The sequence below is a fragment of the Petromyzon marinus genome, chromosome 74 (genome assembly GCF_048934315.1).
Source record: "Petromyzon marinus isolate PM22_M1 ecotype Great Lakes invasive population chromosome 74, UKy_Petmar_22M1.pri1.0, whole genome shotgun sequence".
Lineage (NCBI taxonomy): Eukaryota > Metazoa > Chordata > Hyperoartia > Petromyzontiformes > Petromyzontidae > Petromyzon > Petromyzon marinus.
In genome coordinates, this window is record NC_133740.1 from 9,104,126 (window position 1) to 9,122,477 (window position 18,352).

The 18,352-nt window shown below is 55.7% G+C and overlaps 1 protein-coding gene across 1 annotated transcript in view; it reads left to right on the plus strand.

Moving 5' to 3' along the window:
• Positions 1-512: 512 nt before the first annotated feature.
• The window catches only part of COQ4 (coenzyme Q4), a 28,106-nt gene continuing 10,266 nt past the window's right edge, over positions 513-18,352 (plus strand). Inside the window, exons 1-4 of the mRNA XM_032979582.2 lie at positions 513-1,863; positions 13,187-13,387; positions 14,495-14,591; positions 18,030-18,132. Of these exons, the coding sequence (XP_032835473.2) occupies positions 1,680-1,863; positions 13,187-13,387; positions 14,495-14,591; positions 18,030-18,132 (585 nt within the window). The 5' untranslated portion in view covers positions 513-1,679. The remainder of the gene's footprint in view (positions 1,864-13,186; positions 13,388-14,494; positions 14,592-18,029; positions 18,133-18,352) is intronic.

Here is an 18,352-nt window from a genome sequence, read left to right on the forward strand (position 1 = left end):
TATTATTAAAGACAATATATGGAACATTAATGTGGGCAGTGCTGAATCTATGGTGCAGTGCTGAATCTATGGTGCAGTGTTGAGTCTATGGTGCAGTGTTGAGTCAATGGTGCAGTGTTGAGTCAATGGGCAGTGTTGAGTCTATGGTGCAGTGTTGAGTCTATGGTGCAGTGTTGAGTCAATGGGCAGTGTTGAGTCTATGGTGCAGTGTTGAGTCTATGGTGCAGTGTTGAGTCTATGGTGCAGTGTTGAGTCTATGGTGCAGTGTTGAATCTAAGGTGCAGTGTTGAGTCTATTGGCAGTGTTGAGTCTATGGGGCAGTGTGGAGTCTATGGGCAGTGTTGAGTCAATGGGCAGTGTTGAATCTATGGTGCAGTGTTGAGTCTATGGTGCAGTGTTGAGTCTATGGTGCAGTTTTGAGTCTATGGGTAGTGTTGAGTCTATGGTGCAGTGTTGAGTCTATGGTGCAGTGCTGAGTCCATTGGCAGTGCTGAGTCTATGGGCAGTGTTGAGTCGATGGTGCAGTGTTGAGTCTATGGGCAGTGTTGAGTCTATGGGCAGTGTTGAGTCTACGGGCAGTGTTGAGTCTATGGGCAGTGTTGAGTCTATGGTGCAGTGTTGAGTCTATGGTGCAGTGTTGAGTCAATGGGCAGTGTTGAGTCTATGGTGCAGTGTTGAGTCTATGGTGCAGTGTTGAGTCTATGGTGCAGTGTTGAGTCTATGGTGCAGTGCTGAGTCTATGGTGCAGTGTTGAATCTATGGTGCAGTGTTGAGTCTATGGGCAGTGTTGAGTCTATGGTGCAATGTGGAGTCTATGGGCAGTGTTGAGTCAATGGGCAGTGTTGAATCTATGGTGCAGTGTTGAGTCTATGGTGCAGTGTTGAGTCTATGGTGCAGTTTTGAGTCTATGGGTAGTGTTGAGTGTATGGTGCAGTGTTGAGTCTATGGTGCAGTGCTGAGTCCATGGGCAGTGCTGAGTCTATGGGCAGTGTTGAGTCGATGGTGCAGTGTTGAGTCTATGGGCAGTGTTGAGTCTATGGGCAGTGTTGAGTCTACGGGCAGTGTTGAGTCTATGGGCAGTGTTGAGTCTATGGTGCAGTGTTGAGACTATGGTGCAGTGTGGAGTCTATGGGCAGTGTTGAGTCTATAGGCAGTGTTGAGTCTATGGTGCAGTGTTGAGTCTATGGTGCAGTGTTGAGTCTATGGTGCAGTGTTGAGTCTATGGTGCAGTGTGGAGTCTGTGGTGCAGTGCTGAGACTATGCATTAATTGTGTTTTGACCGACCGTCTGTGTTGCTTTACATGGTTTCCAAATTTTGCTAAACCCTGTTTGTCTGGTATGCTTCTCTCTCTGTGTCCCCTGTTTTATCTGTGTTAGTTCCCCCCTACTTGGGTGTCTGTATATACATCTGGGGTAAAGCGTTTCCCCTCTCTCGTAAATTTAGCTCTTCCGTACCCGATGCTGGCTGCTTGTGTTGCAACCGAAACGTCGCACGCTATTATGTTATTTCATTATCTCTTATTTATACGTGACTTTACCGATAAAAAACAACAACAACAACAACCCCCCAAGAGTAGCACGGGGTAAAACCCTCCCGAGTCAACAGCTACATGCTACGTAATAATACACCGCGTTCACGGTCGGATTTTACTTGATATAATGCCGGAACAAAAAGTCGCATGGAATCCCGGAACGTTTTTTTGTTGTTGTTCCGCGTGTCGGGGCCGAGCTTTGATTCCGGCACCGTGATGGGTCCCCCATGGCGCCTCCTGCACGTGGCGTCCCTCGGCGGCCTTCAGTCGCTCGCGAGGCCTCGGGTCACGCACTCCTCCTCCTCCTTCTTCTTCAGCCGGTCAACGCGCGGTAACTGCCGCTGGAACTTTGTTGTTGTTGTTGTGGTGGTGTTTGTGTGTGTTGAGTGTGTGTGTTGAGTGTGTATGTTGAGTGTGTGTTGTTTGTGTGTGTGTGTGTTGTGTGTGGTGTTTGTGTGTGTTGTTGGTGTGTGTGTGTGGTGTGTGTGTTGAGTGTGTGTTATTAGTGTGTGTTGTGTGTGTGGTGTGTGTTGTGTGTATGTTAGTGTGTGTGTGTGTTGTTTGTGTGTGTCGGAGGGCACAGGGTGGTGCATCGGTCCGGTCATTCGTCGGGTCAGTCAGTCGACCTTGTGACCGCCTGCCTGCCCCCAACAACACTTGCCCCAACAACACTTGCCCCAACAGCATTTGCCCCAACAGCATTTGCCCCAACAACACTTGCCCACAACAGCATTTGCCCCAACAACACTTGCCCCAACAGCACCTGCCCCCAACAGCACTTGCCCCAATAACACTTGCCCCCAACAGCACTTGCCCCAACAACACCTGCCCCCAACATCACTTGCTCCAACAGCACTTGCCCCCAACAGCACTTGCCCCAACAGCACTTGCCCACACCAGCACTTGCCCCAACAACACTTGCCCCAAACAGCACTTGCCCCAACAGCACTTGCCCCCAACAGCACTTGCCCCAACAGCACTTGCCCCAACAGCACGTGCCCCCAACAGCACGTGCCCCCAACAGCACCTGCCCCCAACAGCACTTTCCCCAACAGCACTTGCCCACAACAGCACTTGCCCCAACAGCACTTGCCTCAATAACATTTGCCCCAACAGCACTTGCCCCCAACAACAACAGCACTTGCCCCCAACAGCACTTGCCCACAACAGCACTTGCCCCAACAGTCTGTATAAGGCTACACGGGGGATCTTTGTTTTGTGTGTCGGGGGAGGCTCGTGGGGGAGGCTGCTGCTGGCCAATTGGAGGCAGTCGCCCTTCAGCAACAACGGAGGGCAGAGGAGCGACGCTGCTCACAACAACGAGCGGAGCGCCGGGCGGATAAAACGCAGCGAGTTGGCACAGTATGGGGGGGGGGGGTACAGCTGGTGGTGCATCTGCCAGCCATCTCAGCCGACCCATGGCACCTTCTGGGTCTGTCTCAAGACCTCCTGCACCTAGCCTGGCACAGTGCAGGGGTACAGCTGGTGGTGCATCTGCCAGCCTTCTCAGCCAACCCATGGCACCTTCTGGGTCTGTCTCAAGACCTCCTGCACCTAGCCTGGCACAGTGGGGGGTACAGCTGGTGGTGCATCTACCGGTTATCTTAGCCGACCCATGGCACCTGCTGGGTCTGTCCCGTGACCTCCTGCACCTAGCCTGGCACAGCAGGGGGTACAGCTGGTGGTGCATCTACCGGTCATCTCAGTCAACCCATGGCACCTGCTGGGTCTGTCCCGTGACCTCCTGCACCTAGCCTGGCACAGCAGGGGGGTACAGCTGGTGCTGCATCTACCGGTCATCTTAGCCAACCCATGGCACCTGCAGGGTCTGTCCCGTGACCTCCTGCACCTAGCCTGGCACAGCAAGGGGGTACAGCTGGTGGTGCATCTGCCAGCCTTCTCAGCCGACCCATGGCACCTTCTGGGTCTGTCTCAAGACCTCCTGCACCTAGCCTGGCACAGTGGGGGGTACAGCTGGTGGTGCATCTACCGGTTATCTTAGCCGACCCATGGCACCTGCTGGGTCTGTCCCGTGACCTCCTGCACCTAGCCTGGCACAGCAGGGGGTACAGCTGGTGGTGCATCTACCAGTCATCTCAGTCAGTCAACCCATGGCACCTGCTGGGTCTGTCCCGTGACCTCCTGCACCTAGCCTGGCACAGCAGGGGGGTACAGCTGGTGCTGCATCTACCGGTCATCTTAGCCGACCAATGGCACCTGCAGGGTCTGTCCCGTGACCTCCTGCACCTAGCCTGGCACAGCAAGGGGGTACAGCTGGTGGTGCATCTACCGGTCATCACAGCCAACCCGTGGCACCTGCTGGGTCTGTCCCGTGACCTTCCTGTCAGCGGAGAGCCTTCGACACTTCACGTGATAGCCTCAAAGTGCACCTAGCCAGGCACACGCGCTGTGGTGATGTCACCGTCATCACCACGTGGCGAATGACGGTCATACTGATTGGTATTGGTCGGGGGAGTGGTGGCGCAGCGACTAGCGCTACATATCGGGCTGTGACCCGAGTTCAATTCCCTCTCACGGCCACCAATACCATCGGTGACGGATCATCTGAACCGGTCCTGGGCCTCCCCCTAGGCCGACTCAGCCTCACATGGGTACCTGGTGCGCTGCGTGTAGTAAACGTCGCCACTGGGGGAGACAAAGGCGGTCGGGCGTGGTGCTGGCCACCCGCCCCCTCGTGCGCCACAGTGCCGGTAGCCTTCATAGGCGCTCGCTGAACAGCGCTTGCCCCAACAGCCTGCTAAAGGCTACACGGGGGATCTTTGTCTTGTCGTCGCTACGAGCATCGATTCCGAAGGTTATCGATGACAGGATCAGAATCTTGTATTGCTGCAGGAGGAATCCGATGAGCTATAAATGCTCTTCTACTCACAGGATGTCCAATAGAGGCAAAGCCCCCTGACAACAGCTTTGCTCGTTCCACTGCTGCCGGACGGAGCCTCTTGTGATGAGGTTGGCTCTCGACTCTAGAGAGAGCGAGAGAGAGCACGTGTGTGTGTGTGTCTTTGTGTGTGTCTCTGTGAGCGTGTGTCTTTGTGAGCGTGTGTGTCTTTGTGCCTCTCCCCTCATGGCGTCTGTGACCACCACAGTGGCTAAACGGGGGCTCTGGACGGGTGCGAGGGGCTGGTAACCCCCCCACCTTCAATAAATTACCACGAAACTACGAAGTAAATATGTAACTAATAAGCTTGTGCCGGAGGGCCCGGGGGGCCAGGCGACCATGACGTCTCCTGGCCAAACCCCAATTGGCGGAGCCAGGAGATTGAATATCTACCCTCGGGGCTCCTCCAGAAACAACGAAAAACCACTACGGGTGGCCACGTGGAATGTTCGAACACTCACTGCGGAGGAGAGGTTGCCACTCCTCTGTCGGGAGCTGGACCGGTACCGCCTGGATCTATGTGGCATTCAGGAGGTCCGGTGGACCGGTTCTGGCTCCTGCCACCATGAGGGGTGAACAATCCTCTACTCGGGGCAGCAGACTGCCAAACAACAGGGTGTGGCTCTTCTTTTGAACAAAAGAATGAAGGGGGCGTGGGAGCGTGGCGGTGAGGTGTGGGAAGCTGTAAGCCCCAGGCTACTTTGGGCTCGCCTTCCCATCAACCGGAGGCGAGGAATGGTGGTCGTGGTTACTTATGCTCCCACCGAAGATGAACATCCGTGGAGGGATGCAGGCAAAGCCGATGAGTCAGATGCCTTCTATGACCTCCTGTCACAGGTGCTGGCTAAAGTGGCCCCTCGGGATAGAGTCATCATGTTGGGTGACTTCAATGCCCGAGTTGGTCATGATGCTGGCACCTGGTCTGGAGTGATTGGAGGGCATGGGCCAGATCAGCTCAATAACAACGGTAGGAGGCTGCTAGATGTTTGTGCAGCCCATGGGCTTGTAATTACCAACACACTGTTCCGGCATCGGCGCATCCATACAACATCATGGATGCATGCCGGGTCCAAGCAAGAACATCTGCTGGACTACACAGTGACGGACCAGCGGATGCGAGCCCATGTCCTTGACACCAGGACCTACCGTCGAGCTGATCTGCCCTCTGACCATCGACTAGTCATCTGTAAGATGCGCCTGCCATTCTTCCACTCCGGTGGTGGGTGTACACCCAGGACCCCATTCCAACCTAAAGTGGCCTGGTCTCAGCTGATGAAAGTTGCAAGCGAAAATTTCATCATCGCTTGCGGCTGGGGTTGGTATCGTCCCCCACTCCTCCTGATGTTGAGGGTAAATGGGCGAAGTTTAGGACTGTGACTCATGCAGCTGCAATGGCTGCTTTGGGTACGCGATCCAGACCTCCCCATAGACCCTGGCTGACAGAGGTGTTCAGGATAGAGAAAAAGTGACAGGCCCACTGTCATCGGCTACAGAATCCCACGTCAGAGAATGAGGAGGCTTACCGCAGCCTTCGCTCGGAGGTTCGGAGAGCCGTGAGGCGCTGCAAGGATGGGTGGTGGTCGTGGGTTGCTGAGGAGATGGAGTCTGCCTCAGTGGCCCGTGATCATAAATCTCTATTTAACTCCATCAAAAAAGTAACCTGCAGCACCATACCTATTACCATCATTAGGGGAAAAAACGGTGATCCAATCTTCGACCCCCAGGAACAGGTTTGCAGATTTGCTGAGCATTTTTGTGAGGTCTTGGGTGAGGGAAAATCCATCAGCCAGGAAAACATCATGGCACAAAGTGAGGATGACCCTGCTGAGGCTGCGGTGCCTCAAATATTGGAAGAAGTCACCCCCTATGAGTGGCTGGCTGAGGTGCCATCTGTTGAGGAAGTACTGAAGGCGATCAGGAGTCTGAGACCAGGAAAGGCAGCGGGCAGAGATGATCTCCCAAGCGAAATGCTGAGGGAGGGTAGCGTTTGTGCACAGACTGCCCTATATGACATCATAACAACAGTCTGGACCACTGGACGGGTTCCGCAGGATTGGAAGGATGCCCTGGTGGTCCCCCTTTAAGAAGGGGGACCGCACAGACTGTAACAACTACAGGGGCATCTCACTCCTCAGTGTGCCGGGAAAGGTCCTGGCAAGGATTATTCAACATCGCCTTGCCAGGCACGCTGAGGAGTGGCTTGCGGAGCCCCAATGCAGTTTCAGGAAAGGGCGGTCCTGCAAAGATGCCATATTTTCTGTCCGTCTGCTACAGCAGAGGTGTAGGGAATTCCAACAAGACCTACATCTCTGCTTTATTGACCTGGTCAAGGCCTATGATACCATCAGTAGGCCTGGGCTCTGGGTTGTTCTTCATGCTTTTGGAGTACCTGACCCTCTGCTCACGATCATTAAGGACCTTCATGATGGTGAACGGGCCCGGGTAAAACTACGTGGCCGGGAGTCAGAGCCATTCCCTGTACACCTTGGGGTGCGACAGGGATGTCCTCTGGCTCCCACATTATTTAACATCTATTTTGACCACGTAGTTCGTGAAGCCTTCAATAGCTGTACCGGGGGAATCTCCATATGGTACAGATATAATGGGAGGCTGATCGATGCCCGGGTGCGGTCAAAGGATGGCTCCCTATTGCTCAACCACGTTATGTATGCTGATGATTTGGTAATAGCTGCTCATTCAGAGGAGGAGTTGGAGACGCTGCTGCTGAGACTGGAGCGTGCCACTAAGAGGTGGGGCCTTACCATCAGACCCACCAAAACTAAGCACCTGCCTGGGTATTTTGTACCATCGGACACTCCACCCCCACAACTCCTAATCGGTGATGGGGCAGTTGTGGAGCGAGTGGAGAGTTTCCCATACCTGGGCAGTGTGCTTATGACCGGCTCCAGTTTAACAGCAGAGGTCTCACTCCGAATCAGTCGAGCGGCAATATCTTTTCATCGGTTGTGTAACACTGTGTGGAAGCTACCTGGTCTCTCGCTCCGCACTAAGCTTCAGGTCTTCTCGGCCACGGTCATTCCCTCCCTTCTCTACGCTTGCGAAACGTGGACCCCCCTAATGGAACATCTTCGCCGGTTAGAAACATTTAGGCTGGCCTGCCTACGATCCATCCTGGGTTTAACCAGACTGAATTGTGTGAGGAGCTCACAAATCTTTGAAAGATCTGGGTAAGGTCCCATCGGTGAGCTTCTCCGGCAGGCGAGGCTGCGTTGGCTGGGTCATGTAGCCCGCATGCCCAGCCACCGCATGCCGAAACAGCTTTTGTTCGGCCGGATTGAGGGGGCTAAACGGGCGCGACACGGGCTAGAGAAGAGATGGAGTGATGTGGTACAGGAGGACGTGGAGCTGAGTGGACTTGCCGATGACTGGTACCAGCGGTGTCAATATCGGCCTCTGTGGAGGAGGCTCGTGAAGGACGCTACTGGGCAGTTGGAGGCAGTCGCCCTCCAACAACAACGGAGGGCGGAGGAGCGACACTCACAACAACGAGCGGAGCGCCGGGTGGCTAAAGCACAGCAGGTTGGCACAGTAGGGGGCACAGGTGGTGCATCAGCCAGTCATCTCAGTCAGTCGACCAGTGGCACCTGGGTCTGCCCAGTGACCTCCTGCCAGCGGGCGTTCGACACTTCACGTGGCCTCAGGGTGCACATAGCCTGGCACAAGCGTCGTGGTGACGTCACCGCCACTTAGTGGTGAATGGCGGTTGTTGTTGTCTTTGTATGTTTTTGCGTGTGTGTTTTGCGCAAAACAACCCCCTACCTCCTCGCGGTGCCGGACGGGCAACTCTGTCGTGGACAGTGCTGTGGGGGGAGTTCCAATTTTGATTGGCTCCTCCCCTCATGGCATATGTGTCCACCACAGGGGCTAAACGGGGGCTCTGGACGGGTGCGAGGGGCTGGTAACCCCTCCACCTTCAATTAATTACCACAAAACCACGAATTAAAGTGAAATATGTAACAACTAAGCTTGTGCCGGAGGCTCCGGGGGGCCAGGCGTCTATGACGTCTCCTGGCCAAACCCCAATTGGCGGAGCCAGGAGATTGAATACCTACCCTCGGGGCTACTCCAGAAACAACGAAAAGCCACTACGGGTGGCCACGTGGAATGTTCGAACGCTCACTGCAGAGGAGAGGCTGCCACTCCTCTGTCGGGAGCTGGACCGGTACCGCCTGGATCTATGCGGCATTCAGGAGGTCCGGTGGACCGGCTCTGGCTCCTGCCACCATGAGGGGTGGACAGTCCTCTACTCGGGGCAGCAGACTGCCAAACAACAGGGTGTGGGTCTTCTTTTGAACAAAAGAATGAAGGGGGCGTGGGAGCGTGGCGGTGAGGTGTGGGAAGCTGTAAGCCCCAGGCTACTTTGGGCTCGCCTTCCCATCAACCGGAGGCGAGGAATGGTGGTCGTGGTTACTTATGCCCCCACCGAAGATGAACATCCGTGGAGGGATGCAGGCAAAGCCGATGAGTCAGATGCCTTCTATGACCTCCTGTCACAGGTGCTGGCTAAAGTGGCCCCTCGGGATAGAGTCATCATGTTGGGTGACTTCAATGCCCGAGTTGGTCATGATACTGGCACCTGGTCTGGAGTGATTGGAGGGCATGGGCCAGATCAGCTCAATAACAACGGTAGGAGGCTGCTAGATTTTTGTGCAGCCCATGGGCTTGTAATTACCAACACGCTGTTCCGGCATCGGCGCATCCACACAACATCATGGATGCATGCCGGGTCCAAGCAAGAACATCTGCTGGACTACATAGTGACGGACCAGCGAATGCGAGCCCATGTCCTTGACACCAGGACCTACCGTGGAGCTGATCTGCCCTCTGACCATCGACTAGTCATCTGTAAGATGCGCCTGCCATTCTTCCACTCCGGTGGTGGGTGTACACCCAGGACCCCATTCCAACCTAAAGTGGCCTGGTCTCAGTTATCTGATGAAAGTTGCAAGCGAGAATTTCATCATCGCTTGCGGCTGGGATTGGCATCGTCCCCGACTCCTCCTGATGTCGAGGGTAAATGGGCGAGGTTTAGGACTGTGACTCATGCAGCTGCATTGGCTGCTTTGGGTACGCGGTCCAGACCTCCCCAGACACCCTGGATGACAGAGGAGTTGTTCAGGATGGTTGAGAAAAAGCGACAGGCCCACTGTCATCGGCTACAGAATCCCACGTCAGAGAATGAGGAGGCTTACCGCAGCCTTCGCTCGGAGGTTCGGAGAGCCGTGAGGCGCTGCAAGGATGGGTGGTGGTCGCGGGTTGCTGAGGAGATGGAGTCTGCCTCAGTGGCCCGTGATCACAAATCGCTATTTAACTCCATCAAAAAAGTAACCTGCAGCGCCACACCTATTACCATCATTAGGGGAAAAAACGGTGATCCAATTTCCGACCCCCAGGAACAGGTTCGCAGATTTGCTGAGCATTTCTGTGAGGTCCTGGGGGAGGGAAAATCCCACAGCCAGGAAAACATCGTGGCACAAAGTGAGGATGACCCTGCTGAGGCTGCGGTGCCTCAAATATTGGATGAAGTCACCCCCTGTGAGTGGCTGGCTGAGGTGCCATCTACTGAGGAAGTATTGAAGGCGATCCGGAGTCTGAGACCAGGAAAGGCAGCGGGCAGAGATGATCTCCCAAGCGAAATGCTGAGGGAGGGTGGCGTTTGTGCACAGACTGCCCTATATGACATCATAACAACAGTCTGGACCACTGGACGGGTTCCGCAGGATTGGAAGGATGCCCTGGTGGTCCCCCTTTTTAAGAAGGGGGACCGCACAGACTGTAACAACTACAGGGGCATCTCACTCCTCAGTGTGCCGGGAAAGGTCCTGGCAAGGATTATTCAGCATCGCCTTGCCAGGCACGCTGAGGAGAGGCTTGCGGAGCCCCAATGCGGTTTCAGGAAAGGGCGGTCCTGCACAGATGCCATATTTTCTGTCCGTCTGCTACAGCAGAGGTGTAGGGAATTCCAACAAGACCTACATCTCTGCTTTATTGACCTGGTCAAGGCCTATGATACCATCAGTAGGCCTGGGCTCTGGGTCGTTCCTCGTGCTTTTGGAGTACCTGACCCTCTGCTCACGATCATTAAGGACCTTCATGATGGTGAGCGGGCCCGGGTAAAACTACGTGGCCGGGAGTCAGAGCCATTCCCTGTACACCTTGGGGTGCGACAGGGATGTCCTCTGGCTCCCACATTATTTAACATCTATTTTGACCACGTAGTTCGTGAAGCCTTCAATAGCTGTACCGGGGGAATCTCCATATGGTACAGATATAATGGGAGGCTAATCGATGCCCGGGTGCGGTCAAGGGATGGCTCCCTATTGCTCAACCACGTTATGTATGCTGATGACTTGGTAATAGCTGCTCAGTCAGAGGAGGAGTTGGAGACGCTGCTGCTGAGACTGGAGCGTGCCACTAAGAGGTGGGGCCTTACCATCAGCCCCACCAAAACTAAGCACCTGCCTGGGTATTTTGTACCATCGGACACTCCACCCCCACAACTCCCAATCGGTGATGGGGCAGTTGTGGAGAGAGTGGAGAGTTTCCCATACCTGGGCAGTGTGCTTATGACTGGCTCCAGTTTAACAGCAGAGGTCTCACTCCGAATCAGTCGAGCGGCAATATCTTTTCATCGGTTGCGTAACGCTGTGTGGAAGCTACCTGGTCTGTCGCTCCGCACTAAGCTTCAGGTCTTCTCGGCCACGGTCATTCCCTCCCTTCTCTACGCTTGCGAAACGTGGACCCCCCTAATGGAACATCTTCGCCGGTTAGAAACATTTAGGCTGACCTGCCTACGATCCATCCTGGGTTTAACCAGACTGGATTGTGTGAGGAGCTCACAAATCCTTGAAAGATCTGGGCAGGGTCCCATCGGTGAGCTCCTCCGGCAGGCAAGGCTGCGATGGCTGGGTCATGTAGCCCGCATGCCCAGCCACCGCATGCCGAAACAGCTTTTGTTTGGCCGGATTGAGGGGGCTAAGCGGGCGCGGCACGGGCTAGAGAAGAGATGGAGTGATGTGGTACAGGAGGACGTGGAGCTGAGTGGACTTGCCGATGACTGGTACCAGCGGTGTCAAGATCGGCCTCTGTGGAGGAGGCTCGTGAAGGATGCTACTGGGCAGTTGGAGGCAGTCGCCCTCCAACAACAACGGAGGGCGGAGGAGCGACGCTCACAACAGCGAGCGGAGCGCCGGGTGGCTAAAGCACAGCAGGTTGGCACAGTAGGGGGCACAGGTGGTGCATCAGCCAGTCATCTCAGTCAGTCGACCCGTGGCACCTGGGTCTGCCCCGTGACCTCCTGCCAGCGGGCGTTCGACACTTCACGTGGCCTCAGGGTGCACATAGCCTGGCACAAGCGTCGTGGTGACGTCACCGTCACTTAGTGGCGAATGGCGGTTGTTGTTGTTGTTGTTGTGTGTCTTTATCTTTGTGTGTGTTTTTGTGTGTGTGTCTTTATCTTCGTGTGTGTTTTTGTACGGGGAGTGGTAGTGTAGTTGTTAGCGCTACGCTGTGCTTCGAACCCGGCAACCCGAGTTCGATTCCCGCTCACGGCCAATACCGGTGACGATGATCTGAACCGGTCCTGGGCCTCCCCTAGGTTGACTCAGCCTCAAATGAGTACCTGGTGTGGTGTGTAGTAAACATCGCCACTGGGGAGACAAAGGCAGTCGGGCGTGGTGCTGGCCACCCACCCCCTCGTGTACCGTTCCGGCCTTCATGGGTGCTCGCTAACAGCACTTGCTCCAACAGTCTGTTAAGGCCATACGGGAGATCTTTGTTGAGTGTGTGTCTTTGTGCCTGTGAGATTCGATCTTACTGCTCCAAGTTGGACAGACATTTTGGAAGTGGAGGTGGTGGTAGTTAGTGGCGGCGTTAGGGGAAATTACCCACATTGTATGTACGTTGAACTTCCTTTGCACCGTACGTAGTGCAGTGTATAGTCTTGTATAGTGTAGTACTGTATGTATGTAGAACTTCTTTCGCACACTATGGAGCCAACGGCGCTAATCGGAGGTGCGGGGGAAGGACAACAAACTACACACAACGACAACAAGAAGCAGTTCTAAGGAAATACATTTTCAATTTATTATAGCGGTGTAGTGAAAAAGTAGTGTATAGTGTAGTGTATAGTAGTGTGTAGTGTAGTATGTATGTTGAACTTCTTTTGCACAGTACGGAGGCAGCCATGCTAATCGTTGGTGCGGGGGAAAGACAACAAACTAAACGCTAAAAGTAGTTAGAAAGAAACGAGTTTGTCAATCTCGATGATGATTTAAAAGTCCAGCATAGGTCCAGTAGCTTCCTAATATCGGAGATGACCCAGGTGAGGTCAGACGGTGGTTTCTGTGTGAGTGTATGGATCTCTGTGTGAGTGTATGGATCTCTGTGTGAGTGTATGGATCTCTGTGTGAGTCTGTGGGTCGCTGCGAGTCTTTGGGTCTCTGTGCGAGTCTGTGGGTCTCTGTGCAGGTCTGTGGGTCTCAGTGCGAGTCTGTGGGTCTCGGTGCGAGTATATGGATCTCTGTGTGAGTCTTTGGGTCTCTGTGCGAGTCTGTGGGTCTCAGTGCAAGTCTGTGGGTCTCAGTGCAAGTCTGTGGGTCTCTGTGCGAGTCTCTGGGTCTCTGTACGAGTCTGTGGGTCTCTGTGTGAATCTATGGATGTCTCTACGTGAATCTAACCAGACCGACGCTTGCTTAGCTTCCGTTACATTTCCCCTCCCCCCCACCCCTCTCAGCTGCGTGGAATGGCAACACGGAGGCGCCGGGAGCTCGGGAGAAGGCGGGTGAGGCGAGGAGACTTCAGGAGGATCAGGGAAGAGGAGGAGGAGGAGAGGGTGATAAACTTTACCCGACGCACCAACGCGTCACTCCGCAGCAGAGAGCGTTGCTCGCGGCCGGATCGGCGTTCATGTCGCTCTACAACCCCTACCGCCACGGTGAGCGTCTCTGCGAGGTCGCATCTCGCCGCGGCTGGGAGATGTCGACTCGCTCCGGATGAAGCTAGGTGCGGGCACCTGTAGCCATACGTTCTAAAGGGGGCCTTAAATAACAAACAAACAAAAAAAACACGCGAATATGAAAACACGTACATTTTTTTTGCTTGCATAGTCAAGTAAATTGTATTTTTTCATTTGCTTGCGCAGCCAGATAATACGACAAATCGCTAACCTTAAACGCCCAGTCGTTCATAAAAGTTGAAGGCGGTGTAGTACTATAGTAATAGAGCCAGTGCAGAATCACTGAACCGGAATTGATAGCTTGAAAGCGTTTAGCGCGGGCCCCTTGAAAGTGCGGGGCCCGTAGCTACTACTACATGTAGATACTACTACACGTGTAGATACTACACATGTAGTAGCTACTACAAGTGTAGTAGTAGCTACTACAAGTGTAGTAGTACACTTGTAGTAGCTACTACTACACTTGTAGTAGCTACTACTACTACACTTGTAGTAGCTACTACATTTGTAGCTACGTGTAGTAGCTACTACACGTGTAGTAGCTACTACTTTTGTAGCTACTTTTGCTACTAGGATCATCCGGCACTGCGCGGAGGCAGAGACGTCCGGGCGTGGTGTTAACCACCCAACCCCCACATCGTGTCGGCTTCCTTCACGGGACGCTCGCTGACAGCACCCCGGCCCAGTAGTCCGCCAACGGCTACACAGGTGGAGCCGTCGTTATCCTGATTGCGAGTCCTGTGTCGGCATGGGCGGTTCACCTGCCGGTCATCTCGGGGTGGGTCCACCCAGAGGCCCGCGGGCCGCCCGCAAGCCTCACACACACGGCACGCGACGGCCTCAGCGGCGAGGCGGCCGCTGGTTCAGGCCCCCGGTTCCGGTTGTCTCTCTGCAATTCGCGTTTAACACGTCGGAGGCTTTCGCGACAGTGGGTCAGATCGCGTGAAGTATGAATGTTGTGTCGCGTAACCCCCCCCCCCCCCCCCGCCGCCCCCTCTCCGTCGCCTAAACGAACGCCCGCCGATCGGTTACTCCTTCAGCCCGCCAACCGGTTGCGCCGGGGAGTAAAAGCTTCCCGTTGTCTAGACATGGTGGCCGTGCTGAGCGAGACCACCGGGCTCTCCGCATTGCGTCGACTTCGGAGGGCTATGGCGGACACGGAGGAAGGGAGGCGCGTGCTCAGGTGAATTTGGCGTCGGTCGGCACACCCGGGAGCCGGGAACCTTTACTCGTTTAATGACGACTTGACGCAGCTTCTCTTGAGATGGCACTTTTGCTGAAGACGCGTTCACTTGACATCAGGCGGAGATCCCCACCGCGACAGCCCCGAGTCTCCCGCGCATCTCCCCTTTATATACCAACGCGAGGTCACGCCCCCCCCTCCCCCTTCTCGATCACTCTCGCTGACTCTGGACGCTCGCCCCACCGGCACGCTCTACCGCCCTCTTCTTTCGCCTGACCAAGCTCCCTCCTCGAACATTCCCGTGGCCACCAGTCCCTTCGCGCTCACAACTGACTCCCCTGTCATTACCTCCCGCAGCCACCAGTCCCTTCGCATTCACAGCTGACTCCCCTGTCATTACCTCCCGTGGCCACCAGTCCCTTCGCCTCACAACTGACTCCCCTGTCATTACCTCCCGTGGCCAGCAGTCCCTTTGCCTCACAACTGACTCCCCTGTCATTACCTCCCGTGGCCACCAGTCCCTTCGCGCTCACAACTGACTCCCCAGTCATTACCTCCCGTGGCCACCAGTCCCTTCGCCTCACAACTGACTCCCCAGTCATTACCTCCCATGGCCACCAGTCCCTTCGCCTCACAACTGACTCCCCTGTCATTACCTCCCGTGGCCACCAGTCCCTTCACACTCACAACTGACTCCCCTGTCATTACCTCCCGTGGCCACCAGTCCCTTCGCCTCACAACTGACTCCCCAGTCATTACCTCCCGTGGCCACCAGTCCCTTCGCCTCACAACTGACTCCCCTGTCATTACCTCCCGTGGCCACCAGTCCCTTCACACTCACAACTGACTCCCCTGTCATTATCTCCCGTGGCCACCAGTCCCTTCGCCTCACAACTGACTCCCCTGTCATTACCTCCCGTGGCCACCAGTCCCTTCGCGCTCACGACTGACTCCCCTGTCATTACCTCCCGTGGCCACCAGTCCCTTCATACTCACAACTGACTCCCCTGTCATTACTTCCCGTGGCCATCAGTCCCTTCATACTCACAACTGACTCCCCTGTCATTACCTCCCGTGGCCACCAGTCCCTTCGCCTCACAACTGACTCCCCTGTCATTACCTCCCGTGGCCACCAGTCCCTTCACACTCACAACTGACTCCCCTGTCATTACCTCCCGTGGCCACCAGTCCCTTCGCACTCACGACTGACTCCCCTGTCATTACCTCCCGTGGCCAGCAGTCCCTTTGCCTCACAACTGACTCCCCTGTCATTACCTCCCGTGGCCACCAGTCCCTTCGCGCTCACAACTGACTCCCCAGTCATTACCTCCCGTGGCCACCAGTCCCTTCGCCTCACAACTGACTCCCCAGTCATTACCTCCCATGGCCACCAGTCCCTTCGCCTCACAACTGACTCCCCTGTCATTACCTCCCGTGGCCACCAGTCCCTTCACACTCACAACTGACTCCCCTGTCATTACCTCCCGTGGCCACCAGTCCCTTCGCCTCACAACTGACTCCCCAGTCATTACCTCCCGTGGCCACCAGTCCCTTCGCCTCACAACTGACTCCCCTGTCATTACCTCCCGTGGCCACCAGTCCCTTCACACTCACAACTGACTCCCCTGTCATTATCTCCCGTGGCCACCAGTCCCTTTGCCTCACAACTGACTCCCCTGTCATTACCTCCCGTGGCCACCAGTCCCTTCGCGCTCACGACTGACTCCCCTGTCATTACCTCCCGTGGCCACCAGTCCCTTCATACTCACAACTGACTCCCCTGTCATTACTTCCCGTGGCCATCAGTCCCTTCATACTCACAACTGACTCCCCTGTCATTACCTCCCGTGGCCACCAGTCCCTTCGCCTCACAACTGACTCCCCTGTCATTACCTCCCGTGGCCACCAGTCCCTTCACACTCACAACTGACTCCCCTGTCATTACCTCCCGTGGCCACCAGTCCCTTCGCACTCACGACTGACTCCCCTGTCATTACCTCCCGTGGCCACCAGTCCCTTCATACTCACAACTGACTCCCCTGTCATTACCTCCCATGGCCACCAGTCCCTTCACACTCACAACTGACTCCCCTGTCATTACCTCCTGTGGCCACTAGTCCACTCACACTCACAACTGACTCCCCTCTCATTACCTCCCGTAGCCACCAGTCCCTTCGCACTCACGACTGACTCCCCTGTCATTACCTCCCGTGGCCACCAGTCCCTTCACGCTCACAACTGACTCCCCTGTCATTACCTCCCGTGGCCACCAGTCCCTTCGCGCTCACAACTGACTCCCCTGTCATTACCTCCCGTGGCCACCAGTCTCTTCACACTCACAACTGACTCCCCTGTCATTACCTCCCATGGCCACCAGTCCCTTCGCACTCACGACTGACTCCCCTGTCATTACCTCCCGTGGCCACCAGTCCCTTCATACTCACAACTGACTCCCCTGTCATTACCTCCCGTGGCCACCAGTCCCTTCATACTCACAATTGACTCCCCTGTCATTACCTCCCGTGGCCACCAGTCCCTTCGCCTCACAACTGACTCCCCTGTCATTACCTCCCGTGGCCACCAGTCCCTTCGCCTCACAACTGACTCCCCTGTCATTACCTCCCGTGGCCACCAGTCCCTTCGCCTCACAACTGACTCCCCTGTCATTACCTCCCGTGGCCACTAGTCCACTCACGCTCACAACTGACTCCCCTGTCATTACCTCCCGTAGCCACCAGTCCCTTCATACTCACAACTGACTCCCCTGTCATTACCTCCCGTAGCCACCAGTCCCTTCGCACTCACGACTGACTCCCCTGTCATTACCTCCCGTGGCCACCAGTCCCTTCATACTCACAACTGACTCCCCTGTCATTACCTCCCGTGGCCACCAGTCCACTCACACCGCATGCAGGCTCTGTTGTCATTACGGAGGTATCCGACAAGCCGTGGAATGCTCTTTCATTCCCGCTCCGGGTCCTCCGGTTTTTATTCCCATCCACGTTTAAAGACGCGCATCGAGATCACCTTCGGCTGCTGTGGATGTCCACACGATGTGGGGGAGGGGGGGGACGGGTCCCACTTTGTTGAGCGGCTGTCATTTGCGGTGGCCCAGGGCGTCGCCTCTGACAAAGAGCTACATGGCAGTTCACTGGGGCATTGGATGCGGGGGGGGGGGGATGGTGTAGTGTCGTATTTGTGAAGTGTCCGGGTGATGCGTTTACCCGTCTTGAACGCTGCGCTGCTATCGCTGTGTTTGTGTGACTGCGTTTGTCGCATTCTTGCCTGGCGAGACGCCCGTGAGTAAAAAACAAAAACAAAAAAAACAAACGAGCTCCGTAGCTCTTCGGATTCGTCCTGCGGTAATAAAATACCGGGTCCCGATTCTGCTGCGGCGCGCCGAACTGTCCGGTGGCCGTCTCCCCGCGTGGGTCTCAGCGAGCGTCCCCGGATCTCCACGTCCACCCTGGACCTCCCGCGCCTCCGCTCGCTCCCCGCCGGGACGCTGGGACACGAGTACACGGAGTTCCTGCGCCGCAACGTGGGTCACCGGCGACGACGACGGTGACGGTGACGATGCCGTGACGACGCCGACGATGACGACGCCGACGACGCCGACGACGACGCCGACGACGCCGACGACGACGCTGACCATGCTGTGATGCTGACGATGATGACGACGCTGTGACGATGACGACGATGACGACGCTGTGATGCTGACGACGCCGATGACGACGCCGACGACGATGATGACGACGCCG